The 25,207-nt window shown below is 33.1% G+C and overlaps 1 protein-coding gene across 1 annotated transcript in view; it reads right to left on the bottom strand.

The window, feature by feature from the left end:
• LOC114324354 (plexin domain-containing protein 2) overlaps positions 1-25,207 on the bottom strand; it is a 168,759-nt gene that overhangs the window by 34,822 nt on the left and 108,730 nt on the right. Inside the window, exon 5 of the mRNA XM_028272158.2 lies at positions 2,061-2,463. Within this exon, the coding sequence (XP_028127959.1) occupies positions 2,061-2,463 (403 nt within the window). The remainder of the gene's footprint in view (positions 1-2,060; positions 2,464-25,207) is intronic.

The following is a 25,207-nucleotide window of genomic DNA, read 5'->3' on the forward strand; positions in this document are numbered from 1 at the left end:
CCTATTGATTTGGTGTATTTGCGGTTTTCCTGTCTTTCCTTGAACTTAAGATATATACGCCCAAAAAATATGCTATTTTGTATCTACCTAGTCCTGTAGCTGGCTTACGGGTAGTTAGAAGTCAAAAATTAGACCGGTTCTGAATCGGCCCTCACACCTTCTTGGAACACAGAAAAAAAAATTCAGATCGGTGTAACTTTTCCACACACATACATACATACATACATATCCACAAACATTTTCCATTTTTTAAATAAAAATTGAGTCATATTTCTGAGCTCGATAACTTTTGAATGGTATAACCGATTTTCAAAATTAAACATGCGTTGGAAAGGTAATGATCTGTGCTATCAGAAGCCGTAAAGGTCGGGCTTAAATTTTTGAAATTTTTGGGAGTTTTGGGGACGAGAACGAAAAACAGGCTTTAAATGGGAAGGGCCGTAAAATCCACACCCTTGGACCAAAATGGAGAGGTAACATATGGATGGACGAGTCTTTTCCTAAACTTTAAGATGGGATTTAGCCCAATTTTCAATTCAGTCAGGTTTGATATATAGTGTCGCTTGTAGGGGTGTTGTGCGCCACTGGTGAGAACTGTCGTTCTCTGTGGATTTGTGTATTTATCGTACTGTGAAAGTCCATACGCTAAATAAATAAAAATAACCGTAGTTATGAAAAAATACGAAAAGATAAATAAAAAAAAGAACAGTCCAAGAAAAGGAAGAATATTTTAAAATGAGGCACTTTTATAGGATGCAAAGCCAATAAAAAATATTTGATTTTAGAGAAGGTGGAAATTATGGGAAGATGAAACTTTATTTAATAAATATTTTGTTTATATAGAATTAGTCACAGTTACCTCTAATGACAAGTACATTTACACTCCGGAAATAGTATTCAATAAGATTATTAAGAAAAATTGTACTTCGAGAGTGTATAACCGCCGGTTGTTGAGGAGGTTATGTGTTGTCAAGGTTGAGGTTGATATACTTGGACATGGTGTTGTAGGCACCAGCAATGCTTCGGCTAAAAAGATTTGAGGGTCGATGTATTATGCCCTATGCTACCTCGAATTCTGATTATTCTGTGTGTTTCTGTATTATTTCTATGTGCTTTATACAGTTCCGTGTATGGGAATGTTCTGATTTGTTTTGGGTATTGTGTGTTGCATATGTATTCTAATCTCTTATTATTGGGCATAGGTAAAGGGTAGATATGACACTACTATATGAAGGGTCAGGGGGAAGAACGATGAATGTCTATCTGGAAGCATTTTCGGTAAAATGAGAAACAAAGTTATTTACATATTCATCGTTTTTCCCCCTTGCGTCTCATCTTGTGACGTGTTTTTAAGACGATTCTCATCGTTATTTTCCATTGGCCATTCACAGGTTGATAGTACTCTTTCTAAGCTAACAGATTGAACAAAAATCGCAAAATGGCCAAAAGTTGACATTCATCGTTCGCCCCCCCCCCCCCCCCCCGACCCATATGGTTACAAAATAGAGATATGGGAAAGAAAAAGACTTTCGAAGAATTGATGTTGAAATAAAAACAGAGTATTGATAAAAGGGAAGAACACAGGGCAAAAGTTTAAAATGTATATAAGGGGTCAAAAATTAATCAAACAATATAGCTATGGTAGCTGGTACACCTAGAGCAAATTTAGGGTCTAGATTAATTAAAAGGATAACGTTTAAAATACCAGACAAAAAAACAAAATGGGGTACACCAAGAAAAAGAAAAAGGAACTATGCAAAATACCAGAGAGACAGAAAAGTAAAGAATTGGAAGAGACAAGTAATCAAAAGAGACATTGCACAGTCATAGCTCTACATTGCCTGGAAGACAACCTATAGCTATAATCAAGCTATCTATAAATAGTTCTGACGGGAGAGAGCTTGGGGATTGCTTATAATGGTATATTTTTGTTAAATTCTATCTGCTGTAAACATACAAACAGCTGTTATTGAAAGAGAACAAACAATGATTCTCATTAGTCAGTAGTAAGTAAGGGACAGGGATATCTTGAATCTAATCTAATTGAAAAATATACTTACAGAATACAGTCTGGTCCATAATGTAGGCATCAGAGAGTCCAACTTTAACAGGATGATGCAACTCTTGAATCTGATCGACGAGCAGGGGTACATGCTTATAGACGAACACTATATCTCCGTTATTGAACAAAGTAACCTGGAAGGTAAATTCTCCATCGTCTGGTTTATCCTGCAACGTCACCTTTTCCCATTCGACGGTAAAGGCGGTGCCGTTGTCGACGTATTTTATGAAACTTTCATTGGATAAGCTGGTGTCGAAGTTCGCCATCAAAGGTGCTATATATTGGGTAGCTGCTAGCCAGGAATGAACGTAGTCGCCAGTGTAGAGGAAACCTCCCGTTGCTATCGTCACGTTCTTGATCAAGTGGCCGTAGAATGGGAAGTTAAATGACAACTTTACGGTCTATAAAAAAAATAACCAACGGTATAATAACATGGTATAATAACTTGCTAAATAATATTTAATTATTTGTGTAATATTTACATACATATACTAGTTGGTTTCATAAGTAACCTCCTTTGAAATTAAAAACATGTTTTCATTAAAAACCACAATGTTTAACAAATTAGAAGCATTCGAATTATGGTGATATTAGCGGATCCTAAAAATATCGGGGATTTCACACACCTCCAATGAAGATGTTCTTATAATACAAGAAAAAGTGAAGGGAAAAGATGAATTGGTCGAAAGAAACTTTCATGGCTGCGTAATATTAGACAATGGTGTGGTTCAACAGTAGAATTATTTGGCGCAGCAGCCGATACAGAAAGATTTCAGGAAATTGTAAACATTTTTATAGCCAACTTCTGCAAAAAGGGGCATGGCACCTTATGAAGAAGAATAAGACTATTAGTGACCAAGGAAATTTTAAAGTTACGTTCCTTGGTGTTTCACCAAAAGTTCTTCCACGTAGAAGTTGTCGCATTCACAGGGTATTTTGTAGATGCAGTTTTTGGATCTTTCTTGTGTGTTGTTGGTAGTGATGTGAGTCGAGAATACTTCCAAGCGAATATTCGCGAACATTAGAAAGTTTCCGAGAATATTCGCCTATAAAAAATGGAAATTTTCTCCTGACCGCGAATATTCCCGGAAACTTTCAATGGAAAATTCACGAGAATATTTCCGAGAATTTTCAAGAATGTTTCCGAGAACTTTCTATAATATTTCCGAGCACTTTTGAGAATATTTCCCAAGAGCCTTTTGGACATAACGAGTCAGTGACGTAATTTGAATTTACACGGAAATAGCGCTATTTAATTCACATGGCCGGCGAACCTATACCACTGCCAAGTGGAACGTTTTTTTGATCATTACCTTCATTATTTTTATACTAAAAATGTCTAAACTATACTAAAATCACAATAAAGATGCACTAGAAATAAACAAACTAAGACACGTTGAATGTTAAGAGGAGTACTCCCGAATCATGATTTATAATGTATAAACTTTGCAAATCATGATTTGGGATTTACAATGTACATAAATATTGTAAATCATGATTTCCCAAATAATCAATTTCCCAACAATCTTCCAAATCATCAAAGTCCTCCTCGAACATTCAATGTGTCTTTGTTTATTTCTAGCGAATTTTTATTGTGATTGTAATATAGGTAATAAAAAGAAAAAATTCAAAACTACAATACATAAACTTAGATCATTAAAACTTCTTGTAAAAACTAGATGGGGTTCAATCCTTAATTGTATAAATAACATTATTGCGTCTAAAAGTGCTTTACCGATACTTATGGTCATAGAGGGAGAAAATTTAAAATTTTCACGGAATTTTAAACAGAACTGTCTGGATGATGAAATATTTTCGATAAAGTTGCAAAAAGTAGCAGTTGCTCTAACACCAATTGTGAAATGGATTAGGTACTTTATTGGAAGGCAATATGTTTCAGGATACAGAAAATATTTTTTCCACCTACCTATACCGAAAGTATACTTTTCCTGACCTGATTGTAGGGAGCAAAGTCGTACTTTTCCTCCCTAGGGAGGAAAAATAAAAGTGACGTCATGGTATGTCATTGATAAAATAACTTATTGACGCCCTATACAATATTCTATTAGCTATTACGTAAGTATCTATACATTTTAACGTTTATTTATAGAGCACCCTGTATTTTGCAGAATGGTAAAAACAGTAATTTGTTATTTTGATTTAACAATATTTACATTAATAAATTGACTTTTATTTGACAGTTGTCAGTTATACTGTACATACTTGTTAGTTTTAGTGCTCTAATAAATTTTGTCAGTTAGTCACATAAATAAATTATCTAAAAATGAAAAAATTACTTGATATTTGAGGAAGGTGGAAAAATCATATGTATAACATGGGAGTAAAGTGCCTTTTCCTCCCTCGAATTATTACTGCCCTCCGCTACGCGTCGGGCAGTAAACTCCATTCTCGGGAGGAAAAGTAGCACTTTCCTCCCTTGTTATACAAATAGCCATTACCTAGAATATTCCATTACTTCCAATCAGTAAGTCTGAGGAAAAGGAATGCTTATCTAAATTAGAAAAAAAATGGCAGTGAAGCCTGTGCACTATGCTGCAAACTTACTTGATTCTTCTTTAACAGGACAAAGCCTCACTGGTAAAGAGCATATTAGCTATGCAGTGTATAGCTGCACTTCAGTATTTTTTTTAATAAAATAACTTTTTTATTTTAAAATTATACCTAATGACTAATAACAAATATTCAGAGTATTTTTTAAATTAAGTTAAATAAATTTTTAGTATTTTTGGACATTTAATTTTCAAGAGATTTTTTCTGTAGTCGTAATACCACAACAATAAGTAAAGCTAACTATTGATTTGTATAATTTATTATAATAATTTTAATTAAAATGTAATATTTCCATAAGTTTCCGAAAATTTCCAATATTCTCGGAAATTTTACATCACTAGTTGTTGGGTTTGGTTTTGGACAGGATAGATCTCTGGTTGTTTTGAATGTTGTTGTTATAGGTCTGGATCCCGCGTATGAAAAAAAAGTTGATTAATAGCAAGCTGAAAATTTGTTAATAGCTTAAGGGTGTCTAGTCGAATAAACTTTGATATATGGGAACACTGAAACAGGGGTAGTTTTAATTGTGGAACAGGTTAAAAATTTGGAACGGTCACAGCACGAAAACGGCACATTTATTTTGTCCGACAGAACAGACTTAAACTCTCCGAACAGAGATTAAACTCTCATGAAAAAATCAGACTGCTATTTATTACCTGTCATAATTCCTGTCATTTGACATATTCTACATGTTCCACTCATTAAAACGCCCATTTGGTGATAAATAGCAGTCTGATTTTTGCATGAGAGTTTAATCTCTGTTCGAAGAGTTTAAGTCTGTTCTGTCCGACAAAATAAATGTGCCGTTTTCGTGCTGTGACCGTTCCAAATTTTTAACCTGTTCCACAATTAAAACTACCCCTGTTCCAGTGTTCACACATATCAAAGTTTATTCGACTAGACACCCTTAAGCTATTAACAAATTTTCAGCTTGCTATTATTCAACTTTTTTTTTCATACGCGGGATCCAGACCTATTATATTGTATTTGTTTCCTATTCTTTTCATTTTTACTGATGAGCCCTTTGCTGGTATTGTTTTAATCTTTGAATTCCTTCTTTTGGATGTCTCTGGAATGCTTGTGGTATTTTGTTTTTTCTTCTTCAATCTTGTGGATTTCCTTGATTATAAATGACACCGGGTAGTCATTTTTTGTCAAGACCTTTGTTAGCAGGTTTTTTTCTTCCTGGAATGTATTTTCATTGGAGCAGCTGCTTCGGGCTCTATTGTCTAGAGAGTTGATTATTCCTTTCTTGGATGTTTACGTTGTGGTTGGAGTGGCTGTTTAAGTGTAACCACAACTACAACCTCCAATCACAACGTAAACATCAAGAAAGGAATAATCAAATCTCTACACAGAGTCCGAAGCACGTGCTGGATTATCTCTAATGGATAATTTGCCAACTGCTTTGTATAATATTTTCCTATTTAGCTAATTTTTTAATATTGACAGTAATAATTCTTGATATATTTTAACAGTGCATTTAGTGCAGCTGTTGTTTTTTGTAACTTGACATATCTTTGATGAATACTTTTTATCTACATCATAGAATAAATTATTTATGCTCGTTTGTGATAAATAGAAAATTTATTTATCATGTTTTTGATATTACCAAATCCTGAGACGTAACTAAATCATTATATTCCATTCTAATCGTTGAATAATCTTTATATAATAATTGTGGAGCCAGTTTTAAACAGTAAAAATAAAGTCCATTTAAAACATTATTATAAACAAATTTTATACAAAAAACTGTAAACTTGGAAATGTTTTTTCATTATCATCTAAAGATAGTTCAAAACAATATTTATACCACTGGTCAGGGTCAAGGTTGAGCATAAACTTGAGATAAAATAATCAATAGGCTATGAAATTATGCTTTTGTTCACTGCAAGGAATGTAAATTAATTCAAAAACCGCACACTGATAATTTTAATCGGTACTAAACTAAAAAGCTAAATTTTGTAGAGATTAGCAAATTTAGCAAAAAAAAAATGAATAAAAAAACGAAGGAAGTCATGTATTCTACCGTTACTTAATTAAAGTTCATTTTTTGTAACAATACAACACTGAAAACTGAGCTGTCACATGGAGCTGAGTCATCACGCCCAGATGGATGACGTCACTAGTACGATATATATGCCAAAAAATTATAATTTAAAAATAATACGACACCTGATATGAAAAACATTGTATCTCCACTTACAATGTTTTTCAACTATGGCTTAAATAGCATCTCTAAACGATAACCTTCAATTTGGTCTAAGAACATTTATCCTATCTTATGTAATTATAAAGTTATTTAACAAAATAACCTCATTGTAAGTGCAAATTTTTTATCACTGGGTGGAAAAAACATTGTAACCAATGTTACAATATTAAAATTTTTTATTATTGATGAAACTTTTTTACTAAAACATTGTAACATGGGATACAATGTTTTTCTCGAAACATTTATTGAGTAAGATTTTATAACTGCATTGTAAGTTGCGATACAAGAAAGCAAGGTAGTGGAATATTACGATGAACAACATTGTAACTCAATATAGTCAGGAGGTAAATTCTATATTATTAACTGCTGAGCACAGTAAGCATGCCTCAAATCGTAAAAACTCACATAAAAGTACTAGTTTAGAATTTCAAACAAAAATAATAACACCTATAGCATTCACTGCTGAACTAACTTCTACTGATGAAACTCAGATAATCAATGGTCACAGTGGATTGCACGCTCAAGATACATCGACAGTGCAAACTTCTACATGCACCGAAGATACAAGTTCACCATTAGATACGTCTGCTAAGAAAAAACAAGACCCCAAGAAGAAAAATCTTAGAAGGAAGAGACAAAAGGATCCTAGTGTTTGGAAAATGAATGTCTTAAAGAAACTGAGGAACTCTGACCAAGAATTTACTGGGAAAACTAGAAAATTATCGAAAATTAGAGAACTGGGACCTGGATGTAACGATAAATGTATCAGAAAAATCGAAATTATCAGAAAATGATAGACTCAATTTATTTAATAATTTTTGGGCAATGGCTGATCATGACCAACAAAGAGAATATTTATGTTATCAGACAAGAGAGGAAAGTTGCAAAGCTAAAAGAGTCCAGAAGACACTGGACATATGAATATAATTTGCAGTTGGCAGAACACTGACTTCAAGTTTGTAAGAAAACATTTTTGGACATTTTTAACATAACAGATATGTGGTTAACTACACTATTCAAAAAAATTGATAGTCATGAAGGCGGAGGCCGTATACCTGGAGATATGTATGGTCGCCACAAGAACAGGGCAAATGCTGCAGACGAAAGTATTAAAAATTCGATTCGTGCGCATATAAACTCTGTTCCAGCAAAAGAATCCCATTACGTAAGGCAAAGAACAAGTAAGATATATTTTGATGAGTCTAACTTTTCCCAAATTGTATTCACGATATAATGAATGGATGTTAGAGAATCACCCATGCGATAAACCAGCCACCAAAAGTCAGTACAGAAACATATTCAATACTGAGTTTAATATCGGTTTTTTGCATCGAAAAAAGATATGTGTCTTACTTGCAATCTACACAACACTAAAGCAGAGAAAGGCCAAATAGAAAAAGAGTATGCTTTACATATTATTGCAAATAAATGTGTTGCACGTGAAACCAAAAATCGCGATAAAGATCTAAGACCACTAAGAAAACAGAAACGGTTGTAACTGCCTGCTTTGATTTGCAAAAAATATTAACTACGCTCCAATCAGAGGTATCATTGTTTTATTATAAAAGGAAGTTTAAAGTGTATAACTTTACTATCTTTGATCTTGGATCTGCGGAAGGTTATTGTTATGCATGGGATGAAACCACAGGTAAAAAGGGGCCTAATGAAATAAGTAGTGCGCTATTTGATTTTATTAAGAGAAAAGTTGCTGGTGGAGCATTAGAGTTTAGATTTTATTCAGATTGTTCTGGAGGACAAAATCGAAATCGGATAATATTTTTAATGTATATTTATGCAGCTAAGATCATGAATATTAATATTACACACACGTTTTTTGAGGTGGGCCACTCTCAATCTGAGGGTGATTCAATGCACGCCCTTATTGAGCGAAGAAAAAAGAACCAAGTTCTTTATGTACCACAAAAGTGGTATACACTGATAAGGTGTGCTAAAGTCACAGGAAAACCATACGATTTGAAAGAACTAATTCAAAATGACATCTTGGACTTTAAATCAATGTTAAAGAAAATACCGAATTGGGATTTAGATATAGATAAACGCCAAGTTTTCTGGTGCTCTGGTAAAGTTATACCAGAGCAATATTGCAGTTTTTATTTAAATCTTTCCCACTCTCAACAAACGGAATATTCGGGTGATGACTCTGAATAAAAGTTTGCATCGGGTTAATTTTGTTTATTTTTTAATAGAATATAAACTGTTTTATAATTTGTAAATGTTCTAAAATAAACTATTTTTAATGGGAAATAAGCCACAACTTTACCAAAAAAAAATGATTTTATTAACATTAAATTTATTTTATTAAGATTAAATAAATTATTAGAAGAATTTTTTTACTTAGCAACAACATTTGGTTTATTTTAGTAGTATTTTGTATTTTGACAACGAAACCCGATTTGGGCTTCGAAACGTTAATAAAATCATTTTTTTGGTAAAATTGTGGCTTATTTCCCATTAAAAATAGTTTATTATAAAAATGCCACAAAGAAATAGCTTCAGAAGAACATTGTAAATGTTCATTTTGTAATAAATAAATCTAAAAGATATTATTTTATTTACCTACTTCTTGTTAATATGTATGACGTAAATTCTTAAATACTACTTGTCTGAGCAAAAAAATCACGTTTTAAGTAAAACCAATAAAATAAATTAATTATAATCTCTTTATTTGGATATTTACTGATTAGTTACAATTTATATGCACATAACCAAAGAAACTTACTGTGTTGAAATATCATTGTATGAACCACTTACAATGATTTTCACCTAAAATTCTAAAAAAATTTGCGATTGTAACTCGACCTAAATCAGGACCAGTAATGTTGACAACAATGTGATATGTAAAAGTGAAAAGCTGAGAAAAAGTTATAAAATATGGATTAAGAACATTACAAAAAATATAAAAGCTGACCCAGTAAAAAAATAAAATGTTTTGGAAATTTCTTTAAATCGCTCTCCTGTAAACTAAGCAAAAGTGAGTTACAATGTTTTTCATATCAGGTGTCGAATAATCGACCTGTTTCGGGATTTATCTCTAAAGTCGCCCATTCTCGAGAAAATTAAACTCAAACGTCCTCACTATATGTGTAATTAGAACATGTCTGTGATCTCCGGAAGGTTAAAACAAAAGCATCGTAATCCTTGATTAGAATTTCTTTCCGAACTATATTTTTCCATATTTATACAGAGTTTCATTAAGAATGTCCAATCTCTGAGTTATATATTCTAGACAAACTATAACTCTAAAAAAAAACTTATCTATTTACTGTATATTGTTATTATTTATGTTATTTATGTTATTTACGTTGGTATGTTATTATTTATTATTATATATCCTATTTACCGAAACAGTTGTACCTATCCACACCTCTTGGAAACCTTCGGGTTATTTTATTCACTTTATTAAATATTGAAAAAGTTTGTACTTAATATTGATGAATAAATTATTATTGTTAAACTTAGTGGAAATTATCGTTAAAAACTTATAAATTAACATTACATTACATAGTTTCCCACCTTTAGACGTCTGTTACAGAACTATTTTATAAAATTCTACTGTCACAGTGACAGTTGTCATACTCCTCTCATACGTCTAAAGGTGAGAAACTATGTAATGTAGAATGTAATGTAATGTTATTAATTTATACGTTTATAACGATCATTTCCGTCTCCACGAGTTTCATCTCTTTTTGTTTCGCAATGTACTATGTTTTCCATCTTTTGCGCTATTTTGCCGGTTATAAGCGTGCTCATCACTGTATACATAATATATATACAGTATGTCCCTGTAAGTTGTATCCATATGGAAAACTTTTTTATTATTAATTTTACGAAAAAAAGTTATTCTTTATAAAAAGCTCTGCATGGTCCAAAACCTAGGATTTAACCATGAAATATCAAATGTTTTGAATATTATACGAGGTATGTCAAAAAGTTTGAATTTCACTAAAGAGTAAAGTAGCTTTATTTTTCACAATATTGAAAATTGCTATAATGAAAAGTTGTTTGGAATTAAAAACTATATTCTAGTATGCAATTACATCTTTCTAATTGAAAAAATTTTTTTTTTGAAAAATTATGGATAACTAACATTATTTTCAGTTATTTTAATTCAGATAACTCTTTTATGATTAATTTTACGAAAAAAAGTGATTCTTTATAAAAAATTCTGAATGGTCTAAAATCTAAAATACAACCATATTTTGTCAAATTTTATCAAATTTATACGAGGTATGTCAAAAAATATGAATTTCGCTCAAGAGTAAAATACGTTTATTTTTCACAATGTCGAAAATTGTTATTATGAAAAGTTATTTAGAATTAAAAACTATGTTTCAGTATGTAATAACATCCTTCTAATTGAAATATTCTGAACTATAAAGGTACTTTACTTTTGATCTAAATTTATCTTTTTTGACATACCTCGTATAAAATTGATAAAATTTCATATAAGATGGTTGTATTTTAAGTTTTAGAGCATCCATAACTTTTTATTAAGAATCACTTTTTTTCGTAAAATTAATAATAAAAGAGTTATCAGAAGTGAAATAACTGAAAAAATAATGATAGTTATCCATAATTTCTCAAAAAAAAATTTTTCAATTAGAAGGATGTAATTGCATATTAGAATATAGTTTTTAATTCCAAACAACTTTTCATAATAGTAATTTCCAATATTATGAAAAATAAAGCTACTTTACTCTTGAGTGAAATTCAAACTTTTTGACATACCTCGTATAATATTAAAAAAATTTGATATTTGATGGTTAAATCTTAGCTTTTGGACCATGCAGAGCTTTTTATAAAGAATAACTTTTTTTCGTAAAATTAATAATAAAAAAGTTTTCCATATGGATACAACTTACAGGGACATACTGTATATAACAGCCCTACAGGCCTTAGAGGCCCTTGGCTTCGATAGTCTTGACTAATTTCTTCCACTTTTTGCGGTCCTGTACTTGTCCTCTCCAGTTTCTTGTACCCATTTTCTTCTAGGTCAGTCCGGACGGCATCAAACCACTTCCTTCGTGGTCTCCCTCTTCTTTTCTTCCCTTGTTCTCCTGCTGATAAAACTCTTAGGACGTTTCTTTCTTGTGGCATTCGTAAAACATGGCCCAACCATCTAACTCTCTGTGCCTTGATTTTCTGAGTTATTTTAGATTTCTTATACATCTCCATTAGCTCCTGGTTTGTTCTTCTGCGCCATTCCCCGTTATCCCTCCTCTATACCACCAAAAACTTTTCTCAATATTTTTCTCTCCCAAATCTCTAGCTTCTTTTCTACTTTCTGGTTCATTGTCCAAGTTTCACATGCATACAGCACCGTTGGTCTCACTATTGCTTCATACGCTCGGATCTTGGCTGCCCTGGACACGTTTTTTGCCTTCAACAGTGCGTTTAATGAACCTACTGCTTTGCTACCTTTTAACAACCGTTTATCTATCTCTCTCTTCGTCTCCTCTATTTGTAACTGTAACTCCAAGGTACTCAAATTCAGTTACCTTCTCAAATTTATAATCTTTGTAATTTGTCCTTAGAGTAATCCACTTATTTTCTTCAGCATTTTCTCCTCTCATTTCCATATACTTGGTTTTTCCTTGGTTTATAGTCAGGCCATATTTTTTTGCTTCTTCTTCAAATTGCTTGAACATTTTTCGAAGTTCTATTCTTGAACGCGTCAGAAACAGCAAGTCATCTGCAAACCTATACACTGTTGTCTTCTGTTAAGAATCGTGCCGCTTGTCTGGATATTGGCTCTCTAATTATATTTTCTAGTACTAGATTGAATAAGTCTGTTGACAGGGGGTCCCCTTGTTTTAATCCTCTGTGACGTTAAACTGATTTGAAAAACTGCCTTCTATCATGACTTTATTGACTGTGTTGGTTAACGTCATTTTAACTAATCGTATCAGTTTCTCTGATATTCCTAGTGCTCTCATTGCTTCGTATAGCCCGTTTCGTGAGATTGAGTCGTAAGCCTGTTTAAAATCGATAAAGAGCATATGTAATCCTAGATTTTGTTCATAACTATTGTTTTGCAATAACTTTAGCAAAAAAATTTGATCGGTTGTTCCTCTTCCCTGTCTGAAACCAGCCTGGTATTCTCCTATTATCTCTGATTCATAAGCTTTCAATCTAGTTCTTATAATTTTTGCTAATACCTTATACACCACTTCTAACAGTGCGATTCCTCTGTAATTTTCACATATGGTCTTATCACCTTTCTTGTGAATTGGGCAGATGAGTGCTGTGTTCCATTGCTCCGGCATTTTTTCGTTGTCCCATATTTTCTTTATAAGTCCAGCTATTTTTTGCTGCCGTATATTTCCTCCTACCTTTAATATCTCTGCTGGAACTCCGCTTTCTCCGGCACTTTTATTATTTTTTAGGTCCTTTATTACTGTTATTATCTCCCTTTCTGTCGGTGCTTGTGTTTGTTGTGGTTCCGCTTCTTGTATTTGTTGTTGTTCGATTTCTTGCCCTCGCTGTTGCATTTCTGTTTCTGTTTGGGCTTTATCGTTTAATAATTCTCCGAAGTATTCTGCCCATCTATTCAATTTTTCTGTCTTGTCTCCCAGCAACATACCATCTTTATTTCTGCAAAACATTATGCATTTATTTTGAGTCCCTCGTGTTTTTTTTACTCCTTGATAAAAATTTTTAACTTCTTTTTGGACATAGTTTTCTTCTATTATTTCTAGTTGCTTTTCCAGTGCTTTTCTCTTCTTTTTCCTACATAATCGCTTAGCTTCTCTTCTCTTTTCTTTATAATACTCGTTACTTTTTTCTGTGTTGTTTCTAATATTTTCCATTTTTGCGTTGTTTCTCTGCTCTAGAATTCTTTTGCAGTCCTCATCAAACCATTGTTCTCTATTTTCTTTTTCTGCTTTCCCAATGCTAAGGTCTGCCGCTTCTATCACAGCTGCTTGTATTTGTTCCCATTCCTCTTCTAGGTTCCCGGTCGTGATTCTTTCCAATCTCTTGTTTATCTCTTCCTCTGTTCTTTTTGCTACCTCTTTATCTTGGAGTCGCTCTAATTGGAATTTTTTCCGTTGTGTTCCTTTTCTTGTTAGCTTGGGAATTTCTTGCTTAAGTTTGACTATTGTCAATATATGATCGCTATCCGCGTCTGCTCCTCTGTAACTTCTACAATCAGTCACAGATTTGTTGTGTTTTCTTTCAATGAGGACATGGTCTATTTGGTTTCTCGTTTTTCCATCAGGAGAGATCCAGGTTATTTTGTGTATATCTTTATGATCAAATTGTGTACTTACTATCTTAATACACTAATACACTTATACTTAATATACTATACACTTAATACACTGATACTATACATAAACGTATACATATTAATATTACATTACATAATTTCTCACCTTTAGACGTCTCGGGCAGGTGTATTTTATAAAATTCTCCTCTCACAGTGACAATTGTCATACTCCTCCGATACGTCTAAAGGTGGGGAAACTATGTAATGTAATGTTAATTTATACGTTTATATCCATAATTTCCACCTCTACTAGTTACATCTCTTTTCATCTCACAACTTATATATTTTCCATCTTTTAGGTTATTTTGCCGGTTATTAGTGCGCTCTTCACTGTATTTGAAGTTGGAAATGAAACGGAACAGCTATTTTGTACTAAGTACTGTGCCCCTTAATGTTTAACTGCAAATACTATCTCGAACTAAATAAATAATATTATCTCGAAAACTAGTGACTTTATCGTTACGAATGAAGAGTACATTGTTTACATAAAGTATTGGAGAACCAAAAAGTTGCGCTACAATAGTAATTCCGCCAGTGGCGTAGAATGTGGAAAGGGTCAACCATTCACTTTCACCTGTCGTACGCCTTGGTAGTAGTCAGAAACGTGTATTTAGCATAATTTAGTACGGTGTACACTACCTAAAAATAGTTACTATTTAACCCAAATCACCCTAGAATCTACAACTCACAGATTGGACATTCTTAATGAATCACCCTTTATATGTATTTTCAAATCTTTATATGTATTTTATATTATAACAATTTTAATAACCTTCTCTGTTTAACGCAAAAGTCTCTTAAAATAACAACAATTAATGATATGCGACGTAGAAAGTTTTTAATGATCAATTAAGTTCTCGTTATTTAAGATAACATAGGTCTATACATTAAACACAACAACATGCAATATAAGAGTTTTTATAGTAGCTTTCATATAAATACCAAGTAGTTATGTCTATTTGTTGCTCATTATCTTCATAATCACGGCACTTTTATTTCTACAATGGAGCAATCTTGGTGCCTTCTTTCGGCTTCCTTATCCATTTGTCGAGAGGAACAAATTCGTATTGATCTCTCTTGGTTAGTTAGTTGCTTATATAAAGCCCGCACTTCACTCTCGCCGAAGTTGATCGAGGTTCAACAAGTACGAGAGTGTAGACGGCCACCTTGCGTAACTTCGCCTCACTTCGTTCTACTTCCATTCTCTGTCGGTCTGGTCAAAGGGATCTTTGTCGGTATCGCACCGCTCTTTGTCGGTATCGCACTTCGAACGAGTGTGTAGAGAGGGTACTTCGGACTTCGGTCAACTTTGGCGAAGTAACTTCGCCGAGAGTGTGGAGCCCGTTTACGAGTCCCTTTAACATATTAAACGGGCTCCACACTCTCGGCGAAGTTACTTCGCCAAAGTTGACCGAAGTCCGAAGTACCCTCTCTACACACTCGTTCGAAGTGCGACACCGACAAAGAGCGGTGCGATACCGACAAAGTTGAACCTCGATCGACTTCGGCGAGAGTGAAGTGCGGGCTTAAAATATTTCTCAGTTCTTTGATATGTCTGCAGCATCCGATTTCAAGTTTTCCAATGTCATCAGTATTACGGTTGAAAATTTGGTAGTAAGGCGGCACACATAGTGAAAGCGGGTTCCTGCTTACGGGCAAACCGCGCGGTTCTCGCGCGCGGGTATGGTAACACAGTGAAGACGGGTAAAAGCGAGACAGATCGTTCAAATTTGGCAGTTGTGTCTACTACTTGTAGCAAAACGTCGTCTTCCGATGACGATATAATTGCATTAGATTCTGTTTTGACTAAACTGAAAAGAAAGATAGTTGGTGTACATCCTATTAATCGAGAAAGATTAATTTATGGAGAATATCATCATCTATTCAAAAATTAAAAGATAATGAACGATTCTTCCAGTATATTAGAATGACTCAAGAGACTATTAAATATATTTTGGAGAAAGTGGAGTATCGTTAAAACCAATATTATACGCTCAACTTACAGTCAACCAACAGAATATCGAAAGAGTTGAGGAATATACATATCTGGGTACGAATTTAAATAGCCAATGGGACTACTCAACAGAAATTAAACGGCGAATAATAAAAGCGAAAGCAGCATACGTTAGAATGAGACCCATTTTCAACAGTCGAGACATATCATTAAAAACAAAATACCGTCTATTGAAATGCTACATATTCACAGTTCTGCTCTACGGAATGGAAGCGTGGACACTAACTGTTGCATCTATGAATCGGCTCGAAGCTTTCGAAATGTGGTATTATAGGCGCATCTTACGTATATCCTGGGTTGACCGAATTACTAATGTGGAAGTCCTGCGTAGAATGTGGAAAGAGTGTGAAATTCTCATAACCATCAAAACAAAAAAATTAGAATATCTAGGACATGTAATGAGAAATCAAGAACGTTACGACCTTCTCCAACTGATTCTCCAAGGGAAGGTAAATGGTAAAAGGGGACCGGGAAGAAGACGCATTTCCTGGCTTTAAAATTTACGAAAGTGGTATAACACCACTACCACTGAACTGTTCCGCGCTGCGGTAAACAAAGTCAAGATAGCCATGATGATCGCCAACATCCGGATCGGATAGGCACTTTAAGAAGGAGTATCGTTTAATTAAAAATTGGTGTAATTTACATAAGCAGGCTATCCTTCCGGAAGAAAGGCTTGTTATAACATTGAGGTAAGTAGTTTTGTTGTAAATTTATTTTTCAAGTACTTATTTAGTTAATAGTTAATACTGGAATGATTTTAGAAATACCTAAGTCACACAAAATTACGGTTTCAATAAGATTGACTTTATTATAGTATTTTTACTACAAAAACGTTATTACGTAGGTCAAAATTTTTGACGTAAGAGAACTGTCAAAACATTAGAATGTGACTTTTCATTATTGCTATGTTTATTATAAACACGGCAATAATGAAAAGTCACATTCTAATGTTTTGACAGTTCTCTTACGTCAAAAATTTTGACCTACGTAATAACGTTTTTGTAGTAAAAATACTATACTTTTGTTTATTATAAGTAATGTACAATTTATAAAATTAATCCATGGAGAACTATTAATTCTTATTATAAAGAGGGAATAAACTAAATTCTCATTCGAGTAAACATTAAAACCGCGCGGAAAAAAATTAATTCTCATTCTAGCAAAAGCGGTCAGGCGGGTTGAAGCGGTTGGCCCGCGCGGACCTGCTTTGACTATGTTCGTGTACATTTAAAGACGTGCATTCTTTTTGAAAACGTTTAAAAGCGGGTCCGCGCGGTTTAACCGTAAGCGGAAACCGCCTCCACTGTGTGTGCCGACTAACGTTTGTTGAATTTTGGTTATTTAGTTACCGATTATGATTATTTTGTCCTTGGATGTATAGTTTGTGTATGTTTGGATGTATGTATATGATTTTTGCGTGAGTTAGTGAGAGAAGATTTTTGTTGTAGAGTTTTTGTTGGTAATGGTTAAATGGTAGTTTTTCAATCCTTTGGTGGGATGTGCTGGGAATTCTTTTATTGAGGTCTCCGTTGGTATGCTGGAAATTTGGGGCACGTGAAGATTTTTTTTTTTTTGAAAACCTCAAAATATTAATTTGATGTTTGTTAATGGCCAGGCTGAGAGTTGTTTAATGGACCCTTTTGCATGTTAAAGGTAAGCTGAAGTCATTTTTGGTCAGTTTATTGGTTTTGAGTTTTAAGAGGTTAGTTCAGTTATTTTTATTGTTTTTTTTTTCTTTTGCTAGGGTGTTCCGGTAGTACAATAATTGTATGTGTTTATCGATCTTAAGGCTTTGAAGAAGTTGTAATTGTAATTGAAGTACATTTATGTAGCAGTTTTATATTTGACGTTTAATCATTTGACATTTTGACAAAATTTATGGAAGATTGCAGAGTGTTTATCCAGGCAAATGGTTTGTTATTTAAGGAAATAAGGACGGTAACAGATTTTATTTTATTTTATGGGAGAAAACAAGAAGAAACAAGGTACAATTTAGATTGGGTTAAATGGGTCTAAAAAGGGGACTAAAATAAAAAGTTTTTATATTTATGTGAAGGAAACAGCTGATTCTGGTTTATTATTTTTTAATTAATTAAGTACTTACTTTTGTTCTTATAAACTGTTGAGATCAAAATTAATATTTGTATGTAAAAAGGGACTTAAATTTATGTTGACATTACATTCTCTGTAGTTATCTAGTGTTTTATTTGAACTGTCATGTCTTATGCTATAAATCAAACCAACTAATTAAAAAAAATAATTGGCTCCCTGGCTCCCTCTATCTCTTATTTTGAGTACACCTAATGTAAGTTGCCTATCTCTTATTTTGGGTATGCCTAATGTCTTCTTCTTCTTAAAGTACCTATCCGTTCCGGATGTTGGCGATCATCATGGCTATCTTGACTTTGTTTACCGCAGCGCGGTACAGTGGTAGTCGTGTTATACCACTTTTGTAAATTTTGAAGCCAGGAATTGCGTCTTCTTCCGGTCCTCTTTTACCATTTACCTTCCCTTGGAGAATCAGTTGGAGAAGGCCGTAATGTTCTTGATTTCTCATTACATGTCTAGTATGGTAAACTAGACCCAAACCCAGACATCCAAAGTGAAAGTTATCCTCCAACACCAAATTGTTCTATATGGTCCACATAATGTCCAGAAAAAAGTCACACCATTTTGAGCGTCGGGTTTGGGGGGAGAGGGGGAGAAATCGGTAAATTCGTAGTTTTTTACGTTTTTCGTCAATATTTCTAAAACTATGCGGTTTAGCATGAACAACCTTTTATACAAAAATGTTCTACATTAAATTTGAAATAAAAAAGGCCCCATGCATAATCCTTCTAAAATGAACGGTTCCAAAGTTACGGAGATAGTATATTATAATTTGGTCCAAAAAAGGCCTAACCCACACATCCAAAGTAAAAATTTTCCTCCAACACAAAATTGTTCTATATAGTCCACATATTGTTCAGTAAAAAGTTACACCAATTTGAGCGTCCGGTTTGGGGTGAGTTGGGGGAGAAGTCGGTAAATTAGTAGTTGTTTTAAGTTTTTCGTCAATATTTCTAAAACTATGCTTTAGCGTACATTATGTTGTATACACAAATTTTCTACATGAGATTTAACACAAAAAAGGTCAAATACATAATTGTTATAAAATCAACGGTTCCAGAGTTACGGAGGGTGAAAAGTGGAGATTTTCGATACTTTTTATATTTTTTGGGCAATTTATAATATTATATTACTGATGACAGAAATTTTTTTGTAAATAAAATTTGCTTTTTCAGTGGCCGATGGTATGTTAGTGATAAGCCCTTGAAGAAACGTCAACCTCACCACCCAAAATCATCATCAATTGTCCAAATAATATAAAAAGTATCGAAAACCTCCACTTTTCACCCTACGTAACTATAGAACCGTTTATTTTATAACAATTATGTATAGGACCATTTTTGTTTTAAATTTTATGTGGAACATTTTTGTTTAGAACATTGTTTACGCTAAAGCATAGTTTTAGAACTATTCACGAAAAACGTAAAAAAACAACTAATTTACTGACTTCTCCTCCATCTCCTCACCCCCCCCCAAACCGGACGCTCAAACTTTTTACTGAACAATATGTGGACCATATAGAACAATTTGGTGTTGGAGGAAAACTTTCACTTTGGATGTCTGGGTTTGGGTCGTTATACCATACTAATTGGCGTTTTTTGGACCAATTACACTATACTACCTCCGTAACTTTGGAACCGTTCATTTTAGAAGGACTATGCATAGGACCTTTTTTATTTCAAATTTAATGTAGAACATTTTTGTATAGAAGGTTGTTCATGCTAAACCGCATAGTTTTAGAAATATTGACGAAAAACGTAAACAATTACGAATTTACCGATTTCTCCCCCCTCTCCCCCCCCCCAACCCGACGCTCAAAATGGTGTGACTTTTTTCTGAACATTATGTGGAGCATATAGAACAATTTGGTGTTGGAGGATAACTTTCACTTTGGATGTCTGGGTTATGCCATTATTTGGATCAATTTTATCATACTAGTCCTAGATATTCTAATTTTTTTGATTTGATGGGTTTTGATGAGAATTTCACACTCTTTTTCCATTCTACGCAGGACTTCCACATTAGTGATTCGGTCAACCCAGGTTATACGTAAGATGCGCCTTTAACACCACATTTCGAAAGCTTCGAGCCGATTTGTAGATGCAGCAGTTAGTGTCCACGCTTCCATTCAGTAGAGCAGAACTGTGAATATGTAGCATTTCAACAGACGGTATTTTGTTTTTCCCGACTGTTGAAAATGGGTCTCATTCTAACGTATGCTGCTTACCATGCCTAACGTAGGTACTACAGAACCGTCTCTCGCTGTCCTGATTACCCTATTTGTTGTCATTCGGCTTATGTGGTCATTCCATTCTATTCTTCTGTTTCTTACCCAGTTATTAATGTTATCAACCTTGCATCTCCGTCGTATATCTGTACTTCTAGCTCTGTACCATAGAGTCTTACCATCGATTTTTCTAATGGTTTTCATCTCCGCTGTTTCGAGCAATCTTTTCTCCTCTCTGTGTCGGGTCGAGTTTCTGCCGCGTATGTCATTATTGGTCTGATGACTAACTCAACTTATGATGTTCGAAATTTAAAAATACTGCTATACACCTTAAAGTTTTTTAAAAAAATGTAAGTAAAACGATAACTTTGTGACTTGGTTCTAAAAGGGCCAATGTCAATTTCTGGCTTTTTTCGTACAGCTTTTGATTCAATATTGACAAAACAAAACGCAAAAAATTGATATTGGCCCTTTTAGCATTAAGCCACAGTATGTGGCTTGGTGCTAAAATTGGTACTGAAACTGAATGAAAGCGATCCAGATCGCAAAATAGAGTTCTGTGACAGAATGTTAAATATATTTAACGCTAATCCTAATTTTTTTAACCAAAAACTTTTTTCTGATGAGGCTACCTTCCGTTTAAATGGCACGGTCAATAAACAAAACTGCAGGCACTGGTCCGATGAAAATACGCATTGGATGGTAGAGGCAAATAGGCAGTATCGACAAAAGATCAATGTGTCGGCAGGAATTATTATTAATACCATTATTGCACCTTATTTTTGGGATAGAACCATAACAGGCGAAGGATACTGAACATTTTTAGAGTTGAAGTTAATTCCAGAATTAGCCAGACTATTTCCTGATTATATAAATCCTCATCTCGTGAATAGATCAATTTGGTTTCAGCAAGATGGAGTGCTTCCACATTATCTTCAAGGAGTTTGTGGGGTTCTCTTCGAGGCGTTTGTGATGTTCTCGACAATACATTTGCAAATCGTTGGATTGGAAGAAGAGTAGTTATATAATAACCAGCAACATCGCCGGACTTGACACCTCCAGATTATTTTTATGGGGTTATTTAAAAAGCAAAGTGTATGTAATTAAGCCACAGAGATTTAAAAAAGCTACTATTTTTAGCAAACCTCGTATAATATACGGTATACCTTAAAAAATCATCGCCGCAATTTAGTCCAGGGCGCATCTGTTTTGAGATGGCGTTGAGAGGTGACTCATATGTTTTTGCAGAAATTACTTGGAATTAACTCATATAATAATAATTGAGTTATCCTCCCACTCAAAAAGGTCCGGAACATTGTTTAAATATTCAAAATGTCAAAAAATTAAGGAAAAATTCGATTATTTTCTTCGTTTTTTGATTATAAACTTTAAAAGTATGTATTCACTTTTGAGAAAAGATTCACTTTTGGATTGGTTAAAAATTTTAAAAATTGTCACCCTTGTTGTAAAATAGCAATAATTGCGAAAAAAACATAAAAAAGAAGTATTCGCATTTTACGTTTTTCAACCATTTGTGCTACACTTAGGACCTTCATATTTGACCCAGAAAAACTTCATGATATAATAAAACAATACTGTAAAATTCGTTGCATCGGTTCAATAGATTATGCAAAATAAATTTTGCAATCCAGCTTTCGCAAAAAAAAAATTCATTTTTTCAAAATGTTGCAGGACTGAAAATAAAGCAGATAACAAGTTGAAATTTGTTTTACGTATAGAAGCATACTGTACCTTTCAGTTGCAATTTCCAAAATTAAAATCGGTTAACTACCACGGCGTCAAGATTTTTTTTAAATAAACATTAATTTTTGGTGCTACGCGCAGGACAGCGGTGTTCGATTCACACAAGCTGATTTCCACCAAAATTTCTTCCAATCTTTATCTAATATATTATTTTCTTGCTCCATAGTTTGTTGTATGTTAATATTTTAATTCCACAAAAACCAAACTAATTTGATTATTGTTTGTGAAATATTGTTTAAACAATTGCATATTATGTTTAAAAATAATAAACTTTTATTTTCTAAGTTAAAATATATGAACAAAGAAAGTTTTTGCTAAAAAAGTGTTAGTTTAAAGAACAGAGTATGTATTTTTATTTTGAAATAAACAAATTTATTTATTTATATCAAAATGCACTAAAAATTAAAATTTATCAATCATTATCAAAGGTCATTGGAATGCCCAATCAGAGCAAACGTATCCGCTGTCCTGCGCGTAGCACCAAAAATTAATGTTAATTTAAAAAAAATCCTGACGCCGTGGTAGTTAACCGATTTTAATTGTGCAAATTGCAACTGGAAGGTACAGTATTCTTCTATATGTAAAACAAATTTCAACTTGCTGTCTGCTTTATTTTCAGTCCTGCAACATTTTGAAAAAATGAATTGTTTTAGCGAAAGCTGGATTGCAAAATTTATTTTGCATAATCTATTGAACCGATCTTAATGAAAGGGCCTAGCCGGGTAAGATGGTGAAAAGTGCCCCCAACTCGATTTAAATTCGATATAGGCCACTTTTTAGCACATGTAGAGGAACTCACTTTCTGAAATTTTTAGCCCCCTAGGTGGTCATGTGACCCCCCTAGAGCCTAATTAAGCTTTTTATGTTTTTATTTTTTATCTCAGCCGTATCAAGAGCTAGCCAAAAACTTTATTAAAAAAAGTTGTAAGTTTCAAAAAGATCTATATGAAAAAATTTTTTTTTATTTTTTGGCGGGAAACTCGAATTTTTAGAACAATGTTAAACTTTTAAATAACTCTGAAAAAAAAAACCTAAGACACTCGTTTTTACGAAAATCAATTATAACGTGTATTTTTGCACAATCTTTCACCCTGAATTTTTTCAGATTTTTAAAATTGGTGAAACGTACCTTTAAAAATAAAAAACCGCATTTTTTCGGTTTTTTTTTTTTTTCGTTTTTTGATACAATTTTATACATATTTTTCAAAAAAGGTAACACCGTCACTAGAATAGGTAAAAAACTGAAAAATAATTGGGGTTTTCTTTATAAAATTTTTTTGTAACGCCATCCATTTTCAAGATACAGGGCGTTGAAGAAAACAAAATTTTACACATTTGTTACGATTTTGCTGAAACTACTGGCAACGTTGTAATAAAACTTCGCGGATTTTAAGAGGTAGCTATTGTGCATGTTTTGACATACAATTAAGGATTTGATATTCATCATTGGCGCGCATGGGGGTAATGGTCTGAACTTTTTAAAGAATAAAGATAGTACGCCACTCACATATTTTAAATTAACAATCGTTTTTGAATTCCTCGTTCAATTTGTGACAAAAAATCTATCTTCTTATTTTTTCATACGACGCACCATTTTTATTCAAAAAATAAAAGATCTTAATCCTTACAAAGCATTCGAACTTCTGGTAGTTTCTACATCTACATACATAAACTCGTACATCCATTATAAAAATTAATTCGAATACTTTGGAAGCGTTAAGATATTTTGCAACAAAACGGCGCGTCGTATGAAAAAATGGGAAGATAGATTTTTTGTCACAAATGGAACGAGGAATTCAAAAATGATTGTTAATTTGAAATATGTCAGTGGCGTACCATCTTTTTTTCTTTAAAAATTCAGACCATTGCCCGTATGCGCGCCAATGATGAATATAAAATTCTTAATTGTATGTCAAAAAATGCACAATAACTACCTCTTAAAATCTGCCAAATTTTATTGCAATGTTGCCAGTAGTTTCGGCAAAATCGTAAAAAATGTGTAAAATTTTGTTTTCTTCAACGCCCTGTATCTTGAAAATGGATGGCGCTACAAAAAAATTTTATTAAACAAACCCCAATTATTTTTCATTTTTTTACCTACTCTAGTGACGGTATTACCTATTTTGAAAAAATGTATAAAATTATATCAAAAAACGAAAAAAAAAACCGAAAAAATGCGGTTTTTTTATTTTTAAAGGTACGTTTCACCAATTTTAAAAATCTGAAAAAATTCAGGGTGAAAGATTGTGCAAAAATACACATTATAATTGATTTTCGTAAAAACGAGTGTTTTAGTTTTTTTTTTCAAAGTTATTTAAAAGTTTAAAATTGTTCTAAAAACTCGAATTTCCCGCCAAAAAATTTAAAAAAATTTTTTCATATAGATCTTTTTGAAACTTACAACTTTTTTAAATAAAGTTTTTGGCTAGCTCTTGACGCGGCTGAGATAAAAAATAAAAACATAAAAAGCCTAATTAGGCTCTAGGGGGGTCACGTGACCACCTAGGGGGCTAAAAATTTCAGAAAGTGAGTTCCTCTATATGTGCTAAAAAGTAACCTATATGGAATTTAAATTGAATTGGGGGCACTTTTCACCGTCTTACCCGGCTAGGCCCTTTACAGTATTGTTTTATTATATCAATAAAGTTTTTCTGGGTAAAATATGAAGGTCATAAATGGTTGAAAAACGTAAAATGCGAATACCTGTTTTTATGGGTTTTTCACAATTATTGCTATTTTGCAACAAGTCTGATAATTTTTAAAATTTTTAACTAATACTTTATTGTAGGAAATTTAATTACGCAACTTTTATGTCAGTGCAAATTTTGCCGGAAATGAATACTTTTAAAGTTATAACCAAAAAATGAAGAAAAAAATCGAACTTTTCCTTCATTTTTTGATATTTTGATTATTTAAACAATGTTCCGGACCCTTTTGAGTGGGAGGATAACTTG

This window comes from Diabrotica virgifera, chromosome 1 (genome assembly GCF_917563875.1).
Source record: "Diabrotica virgifera virgifera chromosome 1, PGI_DIABVI_V3a".
In the NCBI taxonomy this organism is placed as follows: Eukaryota; Metazoa; Arthropoda; class Insecta; order Coleoptera; family Chrysomelidae; genus Diabrotica; species Diabrotica virgifera.